The following is a 17,289-nucleotide window of genomic DNA, read 5'->3' as shown; positions in this document are numbered from 1 at the left end:
AGGCAAGTAGGGTTTTGAAATGTCATTTTTAAAACTAAGAAGGATGTGTGTCTATATATAAGCCTACTGTGTGTATACAGAGAATATGCAAATTTTAAGCATCACTTCTCCCACAGTGGAGCTGCGATCACCCTGGGGGTGGAATCTGGCAGCTGTTCCATCATCCATAAACAGCCTTACTTAGCTCATTAAGATAGGACAGGAAAAACAAGGCGATAGCCATGGGTATCTGCTTTAGAGACTTCTTTTGCAAGTTGTGTAAGTTAGATTTGGCTGGAAAGGAGAAATTAGCTGAAAAATAGTTAATTTTCAGCTAACTGGGTCAAAAGTATCTGCTTAATTACTTTAACAATAAAAATTTTTGAAGTGATAGTTTGGTATCAAAATGAATATCCCAATATTCCCTCTCCACTAAAACCAAAGTTGCCAAGGCTAATAAGTTAGAGGAGCTGAAGTATGAAGAGCCACACCAACCAAAGGACTTGGACTGGACAGAACTTGAGAAAGATAAATCATCCATCCACCCTAAACTGAAACATCCCTGGGGGAAAAAGGTCATTTTCCAAAAAGTGCTGGACGTCGGGCCAGTAGTCTAGGACACATCTTATTAAAATATCACCCTATATCGGAGTTCTCTGATCTTCAGACAAATTACGGATTAAAAAAACAAAAAAAAACCAAAAAACAAACAAACCCAGCACCTTTTACTGGGAGAATTGCCTAGCTTTTTAGCTACTGAAACCAAATGATGATACCTCTAAAGTCTAAATGTCAATACTTTGCCTCTGTCCTTCTTGGCAAATTAGAGGGATTTAGGTTTCTGAAGACATTAGCTGGTGCGACTGAGAAGTCAAGGTTGAAAGTATCAATTCTGGTGGAGTCTCTGTATAATGCCAGTACTGAGAGCCTCATTTGAGGCTGCCAGTAGTTACTGTAACTTCTCAGGGACATGATAACCTGTGCATACATGATCAAGTCGGTCTCCTAATGAGGATGATAATTTGTTATAATGGCACAGAAAACAATCTAAGCTCTAGTCCAAGTTGTAGTTCACCGAGAGGTTTCCACCTGGTGCTGAGAGTGGCCGCCACCTCCCGCCACAAGGGGAGAGCTGGTACCTTGTTCCATAGCAGCAACCCCCCACCTCCAGCCCATCTCAGTATGACTGAAGGTTTACTGTAGTAGTGCTTCACATATTAAAAACACCCAGATAAAGCCACAGCTCAGGTAGAGTAGGCCCCTTCCCTAATGCCTATCAAATGCTAGTTTTCTCCTTTAAAAAATAATCATCAGCAATAACAACAAAACTTGCCTAAGCCTTGCTGCTCCCTCAAGCTACCATTCAAGTCCTCCCCTTCCTGGTCAAAACCCCCAATAAACCAACCACATGGCTGCTTCTGTCTTACTTTGTAATCCCTTGTAATGGAGTTTCTATTCCTGATTTCTGTTCGTTCGTTCATTCATTCATTCATTCATTCATTCATTCACTCATTCATCCATTCGTCCAAACACAAATGTTTTGAGTGTCTACAGTGTGCCAGGCTCTGGGCTAAGTGCGGGGATGCAGAGATAAACAGAGAGAAGTGGTCTTTATCCTCACGAAGTTGACAGTCTAGAGAGGGAAACTCTACTGAAAATACTGTTTCCAGAGAAATCATGAACTTCACCACCATCCCCAGACTGGCCCAGTTCAGCTCAAACAGACATATATTAAGTGCCTACTAAGCAGTGTTCTGGGCTTTACCCGGATGTAGAATAAGAATTCTTTTCCTTCAAGCATCTTTGGGAAGATTAGACATTTATACAAATAATTTGGAACAAATTGGAATATATTGAGGGTCATAACAAAAGTTCAGAGTAAATGATTTATAAGAGAGAAATGATATGGAGAGAGAGAAAGAAGAAATAGAACTTTCTAGCTATGAGAATCAGAAAAAGCTTTTTGGATGTGGTGTCATTTGAGCTGCCCCTAATAATTACAAGGAACTCAAAGTACTCTAATGATTTGGTCTTTGTTGTCTTCTTTTTTTTTTTTTTTAATTTGTTTCTATATTTGTCTTCTTTATGAAGAGAAAGGTTGGGAAGTATTAGTTGCATTTTACGGACATGAAAACTGGGTCCTTGCTAGGTCATCATTTGAGGTCCCTCAATAAACCAGTGGCATGCCTACAAACCCCTGGTTCCCTACTTCCTAGCCCTGTGTTTCATCCATCAGACATAAGTGCCTCAGAACAGACATAGCAGTTCCGTGGGATAATTGCATTTTAATTGAACTGTCTGTACAACTCTGTAAACGCCTCTGCAGAAATGGAAGAGTGTGTAGCTTGATAAATAAAATCATTCCTACTAATAATTGCTTCGGCATAAGGATTATGGATCTAACCTCCAGGAGAAGGTGCCACTTAAAAGCGTATGCTGAGATTCATTAATTTTTTAAAGTAATTCCACAATTTGAGGTGAATATGAACGGCCCAGAATGTTCTCAGATAGAAAATCAGTGCACCTGAAAACAGGTGTGGGGGCGTCCTTTCAGTCTTCAGTGCCAGGGCTGTGATCGGAGTGCTGTGCAGTACTGTATTTTAATCTTCCATGTGCATCGTTTGTGTGCGGGACTTTGTCCGCAGCCAGGGTGACATGACCAGAGAGCAGAAAGCCGAGTCTCCTCGGGAGGTGCAGGCGGCCATGTGGTTTCTTTACGGTATTTGCCCTACTTTGGGAACCGAGAATGTTGGGAGTTGGGTTACTTGCTTCCATCCCATTGTATAGTCCTGACTGGCCAGAAGATAGGACTGATAGGACTGTGCCTCAGATCATACCGCCCTTGGCCCACCTACAAGCATTTCCTACTCTGGGCTTTCTTGTCTTCCTCTTCTGTCTCTCCTTACCACCTCTACTTCTGGGCTCCAGAGAGGTTTCAGTCAGATTACGTAGTTCTAGCCCCAGGGCCACCAGTTATTCTTGAGTAAGTTATGAAACCTCTCTGAACCAAAATTTTCTCAACCATAAATTGAGGCTAATAGTAACTTCATTAGGGGTGGTGAGGAACAGATGTCCATATAAAGCATTTAGCACAGTACCTAGCACATTTGCAGTGCACAATGGGTGTTGTCTCTTACCATTTGTTCTGTCCCCATTCCACTGGGTCCTTCTCTCTCTCTTATTTCTCGTATTTGTGAACATTACACTTGCCTGTGTCTGATCACCCTTGGGGCTGGTATTGGCCTTGACTGATACTAAGTGATGTGGGGCTTAAACAGCCTTTGTTCCTGACAGTATGAGTGATGGGAACGTAGGAGATGGTATTATCTCTCATGCTTTAGTTTTGTTTTTTATTAAGCCCCCAAAATAACACCTGCTTGTAACCACATAGCAGCAGGTTGAATTAATCATGCCTAGAATATGGTATTCCCTTTCCTGAAAGGGAAATGTCAAAGAAATAAAATGGAACCATAATTAGCAATCCATGTGTTTTGCACCTTATTTTGCACTAATGCATCTTTAGTCTATCATACTGGCTCCCATGCACCACCCTGTTGTGGAATTTTTGCATCATCTCCTGTGAAACTAGAGGCTTTCGGGCCACCTTCGTCAAGGTCCCTGATGTTTGGGTGTCTGTTTTATTTTCACGTTCTCCCACCAAGTGAAGACATGATCCTCAGATGGTACAGAGTCATCTGTGTCCTCAGTCTAAAAAACTGTCTTTTTAGTGTGAGTATGCTTCCGTGAGCTTTAAGTGGAGCTACAGGAGGTCAGCAAGTAGGAAGCAGAAGTTAACAAATGACCCAAAATGTACTGTAATAGAACTTTGTTGTTTACCTGCTGTTCCTCCATTCCAGGGGCACCATCTGATAAAAGGGATCGCAGGTATGGTTCCATAAGTATAAATATAGATAATTCTTTCTGGTGATTTCAAAAAGAGTTGTCATAAGCAAGAACTATGTGTTTTACTTGGTAAAAATAAAGGGAGGCCCCCTCCTGCTTTTTTCAGTGCCCCTTCTTGTCCTTTTCTCAACAGTTCGCAAAGGTTACCGGATTCAAGCCGACAAAGAGAGAGACTCCATGAAGGTCCTGTACTACGTTGAGAAGGAACTGGCTCAATTTGATCCAGCCAGAAGGATGAGAGGCAGATGTGAGCGTCTGTTGGTTCTATGTGATCTGTGCATCATGCAGGCGTTCATGGCTAAAGGGGATTGGGGGGTTACCAAACTTGGGCAGCCCTGAGCTCTCAGGGCTTAGAACTAGCAGGGGTGCTGGTGGTGTCCTGAAGAAAGTAGCTCCAAGTACACAGAAGGGAGAAAAAGGGCTCCCGGTGTGTACCACCTTGGCTTAATGCTGTTTCTCACCACGGGGCAGTCAGCATTGCTGGGCCTAGGCAGTCCTGGGCTTAGAAATGTTTTATTCAAAGAGTCCTTCCCTACTACTCTCTTTAAAATACATTGAAAATAATGACTAAAGATGTGAGTTTTTTTCCAAAGTGAAAACCCCTACCATTGGACAGCAGTCCAGCTGCCGACTTGCTACATGGAGGCCTCGGTGAAGTAGAAGGACAAGTCTGCCCAAGGAGTCTACAAAAAAGAGGCCTGTGTTCCCTCTGAGATGCCCAACAGCAGAGATTGAAGGGCCAGCGAAGAGGCTGCCCCTCTTGTCAAAAGAACTTTTAGATTACTGAGTTTGTAGGTGGCAGGGCCCCAGCCTTCACTCACAGCCCCTGGACACCCTGCAGCTGACACAGCTCATTACTTGGGGTGGATTCTGAATGACCATCTAGGAAGAGACAGCGCGGGGCAGGTCTGACATGGACGGGCTAGTTATTGGAGGGTCCTGGCAGGCCCGGTAGTGAGGTCACAACATCTCTCTCTCTCTCTGAACCCTCCGCACCATGGAAGCTGAGGAGAGGCTTGATGGAATTGTTGGGGAAACAGTCCCAGACTAGAGGTGCTTTATTCAGATTAAGGACAACATATTCCTCCCAGTCTGCAATGCTAAATTCATCCTGTCTGAGCTGCATCCATTGCTGCATCCTCCCACCGCACCGGCTATAAAAAGACCATCTCCAGATTGGAATGTCAGGAATGTAGATATCACTGCATTTGACAAGTTAGTTGTAATGTGTTGTCATGGAGCCCTGTAAGGGGACAGAGATAGCGATCCAGGAGAAGGCGCCTAGGGAGGAAATCTGTGAATCTCTCAGCTCAGAGAAAGAGTAAAAAACTGAGGTTAAAACTAAAGGATGGATCCTGATTTAGGTGATGTCTCCTGTCTACCTGGATTAAAATGGTCTCTGGAGACTGGCTGGTCAGATGGTAATGGCATCTGAGCACCCAAGGGGACCTTAGCGATGGCCGAGGTCTTTCTTCACAATGTACAGGTGAGGAAACAGAAACCCAGAGGGTTGGAGTGACCGGACTGGGATTAGAACCCAGCTCTTCCGATTCCCAGTCCTGTGCTCTTTACACAAAATGTTTTTGAGCAAACTGAATGGCTCCATGGCTGCAGCAGCTGTTTCTGTTGAGAGATCACAGCCTTCTACCTCCGAGGACTTTAGTATGTTGGAACAGAAGAGATTGAGGTGGTTCACTCCACCTCTCCCATTTTTCAGAGGAGGAAAGGAAGCAGAGAAGGAAGAAAGTACCCAGTGTTGGCACCTTAGGTCGGAGGTGCCGGAGCCAGAACTGGAACCAAGATCTCCTGGAACCTGCAGGTTGACATTACAATAATTGCATAGAGATGAAGTAGGAATACAGTTCACTTGACTTTGCGAGGCTCTCTTTCTGAAGAGCAGAGTAAACCCTGGGGTGGATCATGGCCATGGGGCGGTCTAGAAGATCTCATTGTAAAATGTATCTCATGGTTTCAGGTTGTGACAAGATTCTGTAAGAACTGGGAATTTCAGGTTCAAGAATTTGCGAGATTTGTGAGTAAGATCCTCACTTTCCTTGCCCCTTGTAGGTAGGGGGTTGCTCTTGGGATATTTTTAGTCCAGAAGCCCAGTGCAGTGATCTTGCAGACTACAGCTCCCAGGGCAAATACGTTCCACCTCCTGTTTTTGGAAATAGTTTGTATTGGAACAGAGCCAGCCCAGTTCACTTATACGTTGTCGCACTGCAATGGCAGAGTTGAATAATTGTAACAGTATGGCTTGCAAAGCCAAAAATATTTACTATCTGGCCCCATACAGAAAAAGTTTGCCTGGTCCCAGAGTTACATTATGAGGTGTTTGTGAAGCAGGGATGTTGATGTTTATGTTCAACGTGGCAGAAATGTTACGGCAGCATACAACCTAGGCAGTCCGTCACTATGAATGGCGAAACTGAGATAGCCCTCACTATGTGGAGAAACGGAAAAGATCCATTATTCCCTGAAGTTTAAGGAAAGTTCTGAGCCAACAATGGGATTTTCCAATAGTTTCACTTGCTGCCTTTTAAAGTTCCCTTCTGTACTGTTCCCAGGGGATTAGAATTCACTGGGATCATGAGAAAAGGAAGGTTCTAGATTTTATTGATCAGTAGTATCTGAGTTATTTTCCTTTCAGATGAACACTTACTAGTCCATTCTCCTTAGAAGGAGGAAAATGCTTAAAAATTAGATTATAATTCAAAACCAACTGACTGCATGTCCAAGATGAATGGCATTCGCAGGAAGCCCAGACCTGGTAAAATAGGACAAGGAGGCTGTGTTTATGCAACAGGGGGAGGGAGCGGAGGCCCTTCCTTTCCTTGGTGGGTGGGAGTGCTCCTCCAAGAACTCTTGGGGATAAGGAAGAGAAGTAGAGGGGAACCTGAGACACATATTTGTGCTGTCCACATCCTATCTTGGCTTACCTTTTACTCAACAGCCAAACCTTACACCTTATAAATGTTGATTTTGATAATATTTTGAAGTTCTAACCAAAGGATTTTAGAAAACAAATGGATCCAATTGCATTGCAAATAGAATCACTAAATGTGTTTTTTCAGTAAAATGATATTCAATCCATTTCAAAGTTCTGTAAACAAATGGTGGGGTTTTTTTTTTTTTTTCTTTCTTTCTAGACTGATTCTTGTCTTCTTCATAAGTGCTTTTGCAAAATGCTACTTAAGCCACTTTAGGAAATGAGAAAACTGTGACCATCCCCCCACCGCCTTTTAGGAAGAGTACAAGGGGAGGCCAACAGGCCGTTAAGTGCAGCCGCCCCTCTTTTCTTACCACACCTCTGCCCAGCTGTCCTAGCCACCCATGGCCACATACACCTGGAATATTTTTTAGGGAGGCAAAGAAGTCTTTGTAGGCCCTGGAAATGGACTTGGTACCAATTGGGAAAGATAGTCCACGTTCCTGGATGAGCATCCAGAAAGGGGATGATTGGATACTAGGTGTGCAGTCCCCTTGCCCCTGTGGACTGTGCTCTGTGGTGAAGGGCACAGCTGAAGGAGGCTGAAATGGGGTTCCTCTAAGGCATGGGGCTGTACTGGTTCTGAAGGCCCATCTTGGGACGCGGTCAACAGTAAGGGAGATTTTTTTGTGAACTGTGGCTTCTCTTCTCTTTTTGCCCCTTTTGGCTCAACCTGCCTGGGATCATCATGACTTTCACAGAATTATACAAGAAGAAGAAAAACATTGGAACAAGGATGACGATGCCCTAGGAGGAAACCAGCTGCAAAGAGCCCAAGTTCTGGGAAACATGCCTTAGATGGAACAATAACAATTGTTTTCCTATTCTAAGAACAGAGCATGTAGGAAGCCTCCCCCTCTCTAAGCCAGTGGGCTTCTGGATGGAGCCAGTTCCTGCTGAGCTAAGAACACAAACCCCATTAGTTCAGGTCTACAACCAAACTGGAACAGGCTTGAAGCCTTGGGGAGGGAGCCTTGGTCTCAGCCCTTAACAGAGTTCCCACCCTAGTATGTAGAAAGCTCTGTCATGCCTGGTTTTGTCCCTGCAGATAACAACACCATCTCTGAACTCAGCTCCCTGCATGAGGAGGACAGCAACTTCCGCCAGGCCTACCACCAGATGAGAAGCAAGCAGTTCCCTGTGTCCGGGGACTTGGAGAGCAATCCTGACTACTGGTCAGGTGTCATGGGGGGCAGCAGTGGGGCAAGCCGGGGGCCCTCAGCCATGGAGTATAACAAAGAGGACCGGGAGAGCTTCAGGTAGGGGTGAAGATGGCTGCGCCGGGGCTGCAGTTCTGGTGCTGGGGATGAAGGGGCTGGAACTGGAAGGCAGGGTGGCTCTGAGACTGTTTTCTGATAGCATCTCTGTCTCCCATTCTAGGTTGTCCTGCCACACCTCTCTTTGGGCTGTTGAGCATCCCCTTCTCATATTTATTAAGCAAGGGAACACTTGTGACACCATGTGTAGCAACGGTCATTCAAGTCCCTTTGAAATGGGTACTCTATTCTCCTTAATGAACCTTATTAACATTTCCTTGCCCTTCTCATAATATTTTTTCCTATAACCTCTAAAAATTCCCATCCATCATCTCCCTCATTTTAAAAAAGATTTATTTATTTGAGAGAGAGAGAGAGAGAAAGAGAGCAAGTGGGGGGAAGGGGGAGAGGGAGAGAATCTTCAAGCAGACTCCCAGCATCAGCTCCATCTCACAACCCAGGAGATCATGACCTGAGCCAGACAAGAGGCAGATGCTTTACCCATTGAGCCACCCAGGTGCCCTTCCATCATTTTTGATCATTGTTATGTGAAAGGTAAAATGCCAAACATGTTATACTGTTGTGTTTGATTCTCATAACCCTAAAAGGTAGGTACTGTTCTTGTCCCGTTTTAAGTTGGGGAAACTGAAATGTACAGATGTTACCTAGAGTCACCTGGCCAATGGTGTGGGAGGCCAAGATGTGCACCCTGTTTTGTATGGCTTCTTCCCACTGAATAGCACGGTCACCACTCACCGGTCCTTTACCTTGAAGGACAGTAGACATCGCCTTTCTCTTAGACTGGTTTACCAACTGCAGATAACTCGCAGAGATTACTTGGCGGTGGGCTCTGAGGGAGGCACAGGCTTTTCTGTATATCACCAAATATTACAGGGTTATCCTTGGACCACAACTGTTTGCATCGCAAGCCACACCACCCACGCTGGCTTCCAGGGTGTGAGAAGTGAGACATGTGCTTGTCAACCAGAAGCCACAGAATAATGATCACAAGGCCCCACTGTGTGTTGCAGCACCATATAAATCACAAAGTATTTTTATCCACACAACTCCGTTTTGATCCTTAGCACGAATCCTGGAGGTAGCCACGGTCGCCCTCACTTTACTGTCTGAGGTTCCCAGGCGCCAGAGGTGACCAGGACTGTTCAGCCGGCCCCTGCGTCCCGCTCAGGCTCCCTGCCGCCCCCCACCCCCCCGCCGGCCTGGCACACGGCGCCGACCTTGGGTGCGGGCCAGGGCCGGCTAACCGCCATCCCCTCTGCCCTCTGCCCGCAGCCAGCAGCGCTCCAAGTCAGAGATGCTGTCCCGGAAGAACTTCGCCGCCGGAGTGCCGGCCGTGTCCATGGACGAACTGGCGGCCTTCGCCGACTCGTACGGGGCGCGCTCCCGCCGGGCCGACGGCGACAGCCACGAGGCGCGGGGCGGGGGCCGCTTCGAGCGCTCGGAGGCGCGCGCCCTCGGGGGCTTCTACGCGGACGGCTCGCCCGAGGAGTACTACGGCCCGCGGAGCCGCAGCCGGGAGCCCCTGGGCGACGCGGGCCGCGCCTGGGCGCCCAGCCCCCCGCGCCGGCGGCCCGACGACGCGCCCCTGCCGCGCCTGGTGAGCCGGACGCCGGGCACGGCCCCCAAGTACGAGCACGGGCCCCGCGCCGGCGGCCTGGAGCGCCAGACGCGGCCCGAGGGCGCCAGCCGCGGCGGCAGCCTGGAGACGCCGTCCCGGCTGAGCGCGCAGCTCGGCCGTCGCAGCGCCTCCTACTACGCCTGGTCGCCGCCTTCCACCTACAAGGCGGCCGCGCCGGAGGACGACGAGGACGACTCCGCCGACGACGACGCGCTGCCGCCCTACAGCGAGCGCGAGCTGACCCGGGGCCCGTCCTACCGCGGCCGCGACCTGCCCTACCACAGCAGCTCCGAGAAGAAGCGGAAGAAGGAGCCCGCCAAGAAAACGGTGAGGCCGCGCCGGCTGCCGCGCGTGGGGGGGGGTGGGGGGGCGGGAGGGGGGCGTCCCGGGCGGCAGGGACCCGGGGGCGGCTTTGGGAACGCGGAGGCTGGGCTCATTTTTGCCGGCCTTGCCATGCGCGTGGAGTCAGTAAGCGTGGGGCCCTGGAGAGTTCCTAAAGCAGAAATAGCAGGGGCGTGGAGGTAGAGTCGCAGATCCGCAAGACCAGCTTCGAGAAGCACGTAGCATCAGGGATTCGCGGCATCATTCCCACCACGGACATTTAGGGGGTTCCTCTGAGGTCTGTGTGCAGAATGTTCTGTGCATGCCGATATGCGCATTCCTCCCCATCTCCCGCCCCTGGCGGCGAGGGTTTATAACTGGCATAAAATTCCCAAAGCGTTCACATCCCAGAGAAGGTTAGTGCCTATTTTTGAAGGACAGCTCACTTCTTTTCTCCTTTGACATTTTGTTGAATGCAAACTATAAATTGTGCTCTGTGTATGTGAGGGAAACCTTTTGGGCCCTGCCCAGTTAATTGTCTCTTTTGTAATTGGCCTTATGGAGACTTTAATGCTTTCTCTGTGAATGCCGAGAGCAGCCCAGTCCATCCCTCAGCCCCCAGATGTGAGCTCTGGACCTCAGAGAAACGCTGGGGGACAGTCACAGATGTCCACTCTCGGCTGCCAAAATGCCTGTGCTCCCTGTGCTCTTTTTCTGGAGGCCATTCTGCGAGCCCAAGTGCCTACGCTCCCTCCTCAGTTACCCTGCCTCTTCCACCATTTTGTTTTTCATAATTCAAGGTGGACATTCTCTTTAGCGTGTAGTATGGGGAGAGAATATGAATGGAAAAAAGTTATTAACCTCTCCAGAACAATTAAATGTCTTTTGTCGTTCTTTAAAGAGAACAGTGAGATGACCCATGAAGTACCATGAGCCGGGAGTGAACTTTCAGGTCATGTCGGGTTTATGGAGCACCATCCACACCAGCTATTGTGGAGCTATGAACATTGTAGTTAGCCTTAGAGGGTTGGGAAGTCGTTCTGTGGCCGTGGAACTAAGTTCTGTCAGATGTACGTTGGCTTCAGCACCAACTGAGGCTTGGGAACGATAACCACAGGCCTAATGAGATGCCCTGATTCAGGGTGTGCCAGACGCTGAACAGGATGTGGACTCTGCCCCAGGGAACCATCTGCTGTGTTGTGTTGGGTTTCTTTAACCATTGTATGGTTTAACATTGTGCTCTTTCTGCTCTTTTCCAGAGTGACTTTCCAACCAGGATGTCACTTGTGGTCTGATATTTGTTTTGAAGACACCTCTCTGGGTGACTAGAAATCAGAAGCAGACTACTGGGACAAGACACAAATCCAAGAGCCAGCAGGCCCGGGACCTTCTCTGGCCACCACCTTGGAAGATTTGCTGATCTTTGCTTTGGCAAGGGATGGGGGGCAGCCTTTAAGGAAGGCTGATTCCAGACCTCAGCGTACATCTAACTAGTATGAGAAACTTAAGAAGATGACTGCGTGTGAGAACATTCCCACACATGGAGTGTCTCACCCACTGAGTTCATCCTGCCTGATATTCTTCTGTAGCTGAAACAGGATTCCTTTTCCAGTTCTGAAAGGGAGTTAGCTCTGGACTGCTAATCTCTAGAAAATGCCTCTGCCTACAAGTATGTTCTTCTATACCTCCTGTGCTGTGCTTAGAGGCAGAAAAGCTTATTACTACTATTAGAAGAAGGTCTTGTACTGACAACGGAAGATAACTTTAGGCAAAATATACCTTTTATCCCCATCTCTTCCCAGTCACTAGTCAATGACTATTGTTACACTAAAATCAGAAGGCCTTTGGTGAGCTCAGTGACAGTGACCTGCTGGACAATCACAGAAATGACCTCAATTTGCTGTTCTAAGTGACAGTTCTTGAGTGGCTGGAACAAGACAAAAGAGAGTATACCTTTGTGAAATGCTGTGTAAATGGTATTTCTTTTTCCATTCTGAGAACTTGAACTGCTTTTTCTCTTTCTACTGTGCACAGTGAGATCTGAGTCTTGGACATTAAGGGCTCTCCTCATCCTCCCTTCTCCTGGACTTTCCGCAGGTTGGTGCCACCCACAGAGCCCCACTTCCCTCTGCACTCTGATTAAATTGTCATCAGGTGCCTTTTGAGAAATGCTTAAAATACACACGTGAAAGAAAAGAGGAAGAAAAAAAAGGAGAAAGCGGTTATGCAAAGTAGAGAAGAATGAAAAAGAATTTAAGAGGAAAAGAATATGTGATCTCATTATACTTTGAATGTGGGCCATTTTCCCCACAAACTCCACTCAGTCTTCTCTGGTTCTGTACCTCATTTACCATGAGTTGTTTCTGCCATCCCAGCTCTGTTATCCCAGGACGCCAGAGGTATGTGGCGCATGCCTCTCTTGGCCTCACCAGACTTGCTGCTCTCCACGCTTTGGGAAACGAGGGATCTTGCTCTCTCAGGAAGGAGCACTTCCGATTCCCACCCTTGCTGAAATGATAGATGTTGCCTAAATCCCAAAGCTAGATACCGCCGGATTTTGTAATTTGTATAGATTGCAAAAAAGTGGCCACAGTTTCTTCCCTTCTCATCAAGAGGTGCAGTCTCTTTCTCCACCCCTCAAATCTGGGAGTGGCCATGTGATTTGATTTGTCCAGTGGCCCCAAACCAATGTAACACAAGTAGAGACTCGACAAATTCTTGTGCATGGGGCCTGTCTTCTCTTGCTGTTCTTGGGGACCTTGCAGTTGCCCCTACGTGAACAAGCCTGGGCTATCCTGCTGCATGATGAGAAAAACAGGCCCAGTACCCCTTCCGTCCTATCTGACAGCCTATCGAGGTCTCAGCTGATTGCAAACACATGTGTGAGCAGCCAAGCCCGACAGGAGAATTGCCTAGCTGAGCCCAGCCCAAATTGATTCCGACTCAAGGCATGAGAAGTTGGTGCACCCTTTAAATGTTCATTTCTCTTCAAGGACAAACTGACTGTTTCTCCTTGTCTGGATGTTCAGCCCTTAATCCCCGACTCCATCTAACCCTAGGTGTCTCACAATCTCCACTTTCTTTGGCAAACGTTTGCCAAAGCTTTTCACCCTGCACCATTATGGTGGGATACATGGTTGGATCAAAAGTCACTGGAGGACAATGAACCTATGAAGGTTTCTTCTTCAACATCTTGTCGGTCTTCTTCAGAGCCACCTGACCAGAGCTGGGCCCTAGTCTCAGAGCACCATTCCACTGGTATCCATTTACTTCACGGTATTTCCAAAAACAGTCCTACATGTGCAATGAAATAAAGAAGTGGCTGGTGAGGGTCAGAAGGATGAGTTGATATCATTGCTTGGAGGAGACTTGGCCTACCAAAGGACTTCTCAGTGGCTTTGGCCTGAGAGGAACCAGGGACAGTTCAGCCCAGTGCTGGCACTTCCAAGGGCAGGAAGACACAAGCCATAACCCTGGTGCTGAGTTTTAGACTTGCTGGTGTCCCTGGCCTCTGAGAGCCTAGGTCTAATCTGTTTGGGCCCCAATTCAGATGGAAAGGATGATTAAACATCATCATTTCTTAGTCACCAGCTTTGGATTTCAACTTGCTCAGGCAATTCTGGAGAATATTGGGTAACTGCAGAAGCTCTTATCTCTTCACACTGAGCACTGTGTCAGGCTTCTCTCCACCAAAGAGCCCCATAGCACCAGCTGCAGAGACCAGACATATTGCTTTTGTTAGCCAAGGGCATGTAGGATTTTGGAGAAGGTTAGGGGAGTCGTAGGAAAGATTAAAATTGGAAACCTGCAATTCCAAAGACAAACCAAACTATAGACAGACAATACAATAAAAAACACAAAGACAACAGGCTTCTGAAATAACTTGGGGAAATGGGACCAGGTTGTCCCCTGTAGGGCTGCATAAATCACTGAAACTTCCAGAGAGAGAACACTATTGTTTCTGGGTACGTGGATAGAGACAAGACTGGCTAGACAAGTAAAGGCAAAGCTGGCCATCCTCGGCACCCTGGCTTTTCCCAATGGGTCCTTTTGTTTTTTCCCTGAATAGTGTTTCCCGCAGAGGAAGGGCTTATACATACTAGCTTCCTTCCTAGGTTTTATTGGGGTACAAAATAAGTCTTGTGTAAGACATGACCTCTGTCCATTAGGACCCTGCAATTGAATAGGGGAAATAAGACATGCCCAAGAAAGAAGTAGGAGATTTTATGCATATAATGTGAAATATTGCTATGGATAAATCACAACAAACCCAGAGAATTAAAGTTTTTAAATTTAAATGGGTATATTTTGATATTTAAATGTTGTGTGTGTTTGTCCATCCATTGTCTTTAAAGATTAGCTCGGTGTTCTGAAAAAGCCAGTATTAAAAAATCTGATGGGAAGAGATGAATTAGGATGGGGAGGGGTACAAGGCAGAGGGCCCAGGGGGATGATGCAAGAGGTGCTGTGTGCCTGTGAATCACAGCTGAGTCAGGGATGTGTTGGAGAAGGGGGTGCGGGTGCAGGTGCCAAGAGGTTTCTCCTAGAACAGCTTCTTTAGGCCATGCATAGATTCGCTAGGAAGCTGGGGACATTTGCCCTGGACCTGATGGTACGCATCAGCTTTCACGCAAGCATGCTCCCAGGGGAGCTCTGGATCTGCTTGTCCAGGGGCTCAGTTCTGCAGCCGTGAGTGTTGCTGGCTACCCTCACTGACACAGAGAAAGTCTGGCGGAGATAAAGGGCCTCTCATCTCCCTTCCTGTGATCCTCACTCTGCACCTGGCGCAGGACTGGGTGGTGGTGGTGGGGGGGGGGGCAGGAAGGGGCTGCCACTCTAGCCCGAAGCACTCCACCCTGAAGACACCTAGCCACGTCTGTAAGTATTTCTAAATACTCTGAAAGACATCACATAGGTAATCTGATTAGATTACTTGATTACCTTCAGAGGCTGAAGTTGCAGATACTGTTGTAATCCATCCTCCCCTTTTCTTTATAAATGGAGAAATAAACCATCATTGCCATTGGTGAAGTTACAAATCTAATTAGGCCTTTAGATTCCGAGCCTATAACTCTTATCTGCTGGATCGGTGTTTCCCCAAATTGCCTAACCAGACAAATTACGTGATTGCTGTTAAAAATATATTGTTGGGCCCCACCTTGGAGATTGATTAGGTGGGTCTGGAGTCAGTATGGGTTCTTTTAACGTATGTTTCAGAAGAGTCCTGTGATCAGATACATTTGGCAAATGGCGCACTAGATCATACCTATGGTGTACCCCCAAGCAGTTGGTCCTGAGGCTTCCTTGGGCTTTGAGGATGTCTTTAGACATCCTCTTACTCCCTTGGGGCTGGCAGTGGGGCAGCGCCCAGCAGTCTGGCTGCGACAGAGGTGACTGGCTCACCAGGGTCCAGAGGTAGGAGAACTGTGTGAGGCAGAGAGAAAGGAAAACTCGGAGCACTCCCCAAGAGCCGGTTCTAGATGTTTCTAATCCTAGAATAATGATCTATTGTGACAATCTCAGATCTGACAATAGGAATCACAGGTAATTTTCTCATTCCCTCGATGTCATTCTGAGCAAAACTTAGATCATGAACAGAAAGAAAAGAGACCGTTGGGGAAATGGCAAATCATTCTTTGAAGCATTCAGATTATCGCCCTGGCTGGTCAACTCCCACTTCCACCTTAAGACCCAAAGTGGGGTGGGCAAGAATAATAAGATCTACATTATATACCCTTCCAACATCAGATTTAGATGCTGTCAGAATCTTGCTAGAGTTTAAAATTGATTTATAGGATCTAGAGATCCAAATTCACCAACATAGGGTCCCAGAAAGTCCTAGAGGAAAACAGTGCCTAGATTTGTTTTTGTTTTTTTTTTTTTTTTCTGCTAGGATCCTACCTCCTAGTCACCTGGGAAGCTGATCCATGGAGCTTTAAGTAAGGGGCTTTTACTGTCAGAGTGGAACAGAGATACTGTTGAGCTGCTTAAAGCAGCATCCTGAGTTTTGGCACTGGCTGAGGGTGATAAGTTTAATACTAATAGTATTTGTGTTATTTTTATGGTGTACTACTGTTTACAGAGCACTTTCACATGCATTATATTCTTTGATCCTCACAACACCCTCCTGCGACAGAGGCAAGGTGGATGTTGTGGCCTCCTCATCAAACAGAAGGTCAAGCTGAGTTTGAGAAAAGCTAAGTGATTTGCCTATAGTCCAAAGGTTTTTAAAATTATAGAGCCAGGCCCTCCGTCTGCCCAGGGTCCTTCCCAGACAATTCCTGCAGCACCCACAGGACTGGTATCTGGCTGATTTGCACCTGCTGCAAGAGTCCTGGACCCTGTGCTCACCCACATGCCGCCGGTGGGACGAGGCTGTGGAGCTGGGCAGTCGGGGCCGCTTCGTGCTGCCCAGCACCACTCCCGAACTGTGGCTCTGCATGGGCGCCAGCCTCCCTCAAGGATGGTTTCTCTTTCACTAGCTGTGCTGTGAGGGGAAAAGGCTTGGACAAAAATATGCATCAGATTCCTCCTTGAAGAGGAATTCCTGAGCCAAACTACAAATTCATCTAGACTTGGAACTCCAGGGTTCAGGGGCAACCTGCTTAGAAGTGAACTATCTGGCATCCTCCCCGCATTTGGGGATTTTAGGTAGAACTAAGAAGGGCTAGATGTAGAAGGAAGCGGTGCAGCTGTGTAGTTAGAAGTTTTGTGAGAGTTTCTTACTGGGGCTGGACACAAGCCCATGTGGCCTGACCCATCTCTTCTGGGAAAGCGAAGAGAGATACAAATAACTTCACTCTTTGGCTTTAAGGAAAAGCCACTTTAGTAACAAAGGTATTAGACACTATCCAATGAGAATTTTCCCTTTGGGAATATACAAGAGGGGAACAGAAGGTACAAGAAGACGAAGGGGTCAGAAATCTGTGTCATGAGAGTCACCTGCCCAGGTATTTTGTGCCTTGTCTGTGGCATCAAAACTAAAATGTTGTATCACTCTTTCCCATGATTTTTTTTTCAGTGTCAAACATATGAAGTGAATTTGCTTGTAATGTTTTAATCTAAATAAAGTATTTCACCTACATTTGTTATCAGGAACTCATAATTAACACAACTATGTTTAATCATGATCTGACATTAAGTGACCTCAGCAGGAAAAAGAAGAATCACACATGACTGCCTCTGATTGTTTTTTTTTTTTT

At 47.1% G+C, this 17,289-nt stretch overlaps 1 protein-coding gene across 8 annotated transcripts in view; it reads left to right on the top strand.

The window, feature by feature from the left end:
- The window catches only part of ILDR2 (immunoglobulin like domain containing receptor 2), a 60,505-nt gene extending 43,334 nt beyond the window's left edge, over nt 1–17,171 (top strand). For 7 of the 8 annotated variants that reach the window (XM_081824522.1, XM_081824519.1, XM_081824517.1 and 4 more), the window contains 4 exons: nt 4,016–4,129; nt 7,920–8,130; nt 9,421–10,093; nt 11,347–17,171. In XM_081824522.1, the coding sequence (XP_081680648.1) occupies nt 4,016–4,129; nt 7,920–8,130; nt 9,421–10,093; nt 11,347–11,382 (1,034 nt within the window). In that variant the 3' untranslated portion in view covers nt 11,383–17,171. Of the gene's footprint in view, nt 1–4,015; nt 4,130–7,919; nt 8,131–8,251; nt 8,368–9,420; nt 10,094–11,346 lie in introns of those variants that run through there. The other variant, XM_081824520.1, reaches the window with a different exon arrangement.
- The last annotated feature ends 118 nt before the right edge of the window (nt 17,172–17,289 follow it).

This window comes from Leptonychotes weddellii, chromosome 6 (assembly GCF_054177405.1).
Source record: "Leptonychotes weddellii isolate Sample4059 chromosome 6, ASM5417740v2, whole genome shotgun sequence".
NCBI classification, from domain to species: Eukaryota; Metazoa; Chordata; class Mammalia; order Carnivora; family Phocidae; genus Leptonychotes; species Leptonychotes weddellii.
Note: the sequence above shows the minus strand (reverse complement) of the source record. Positions and strands in the feature narration are given on the sequence as shown.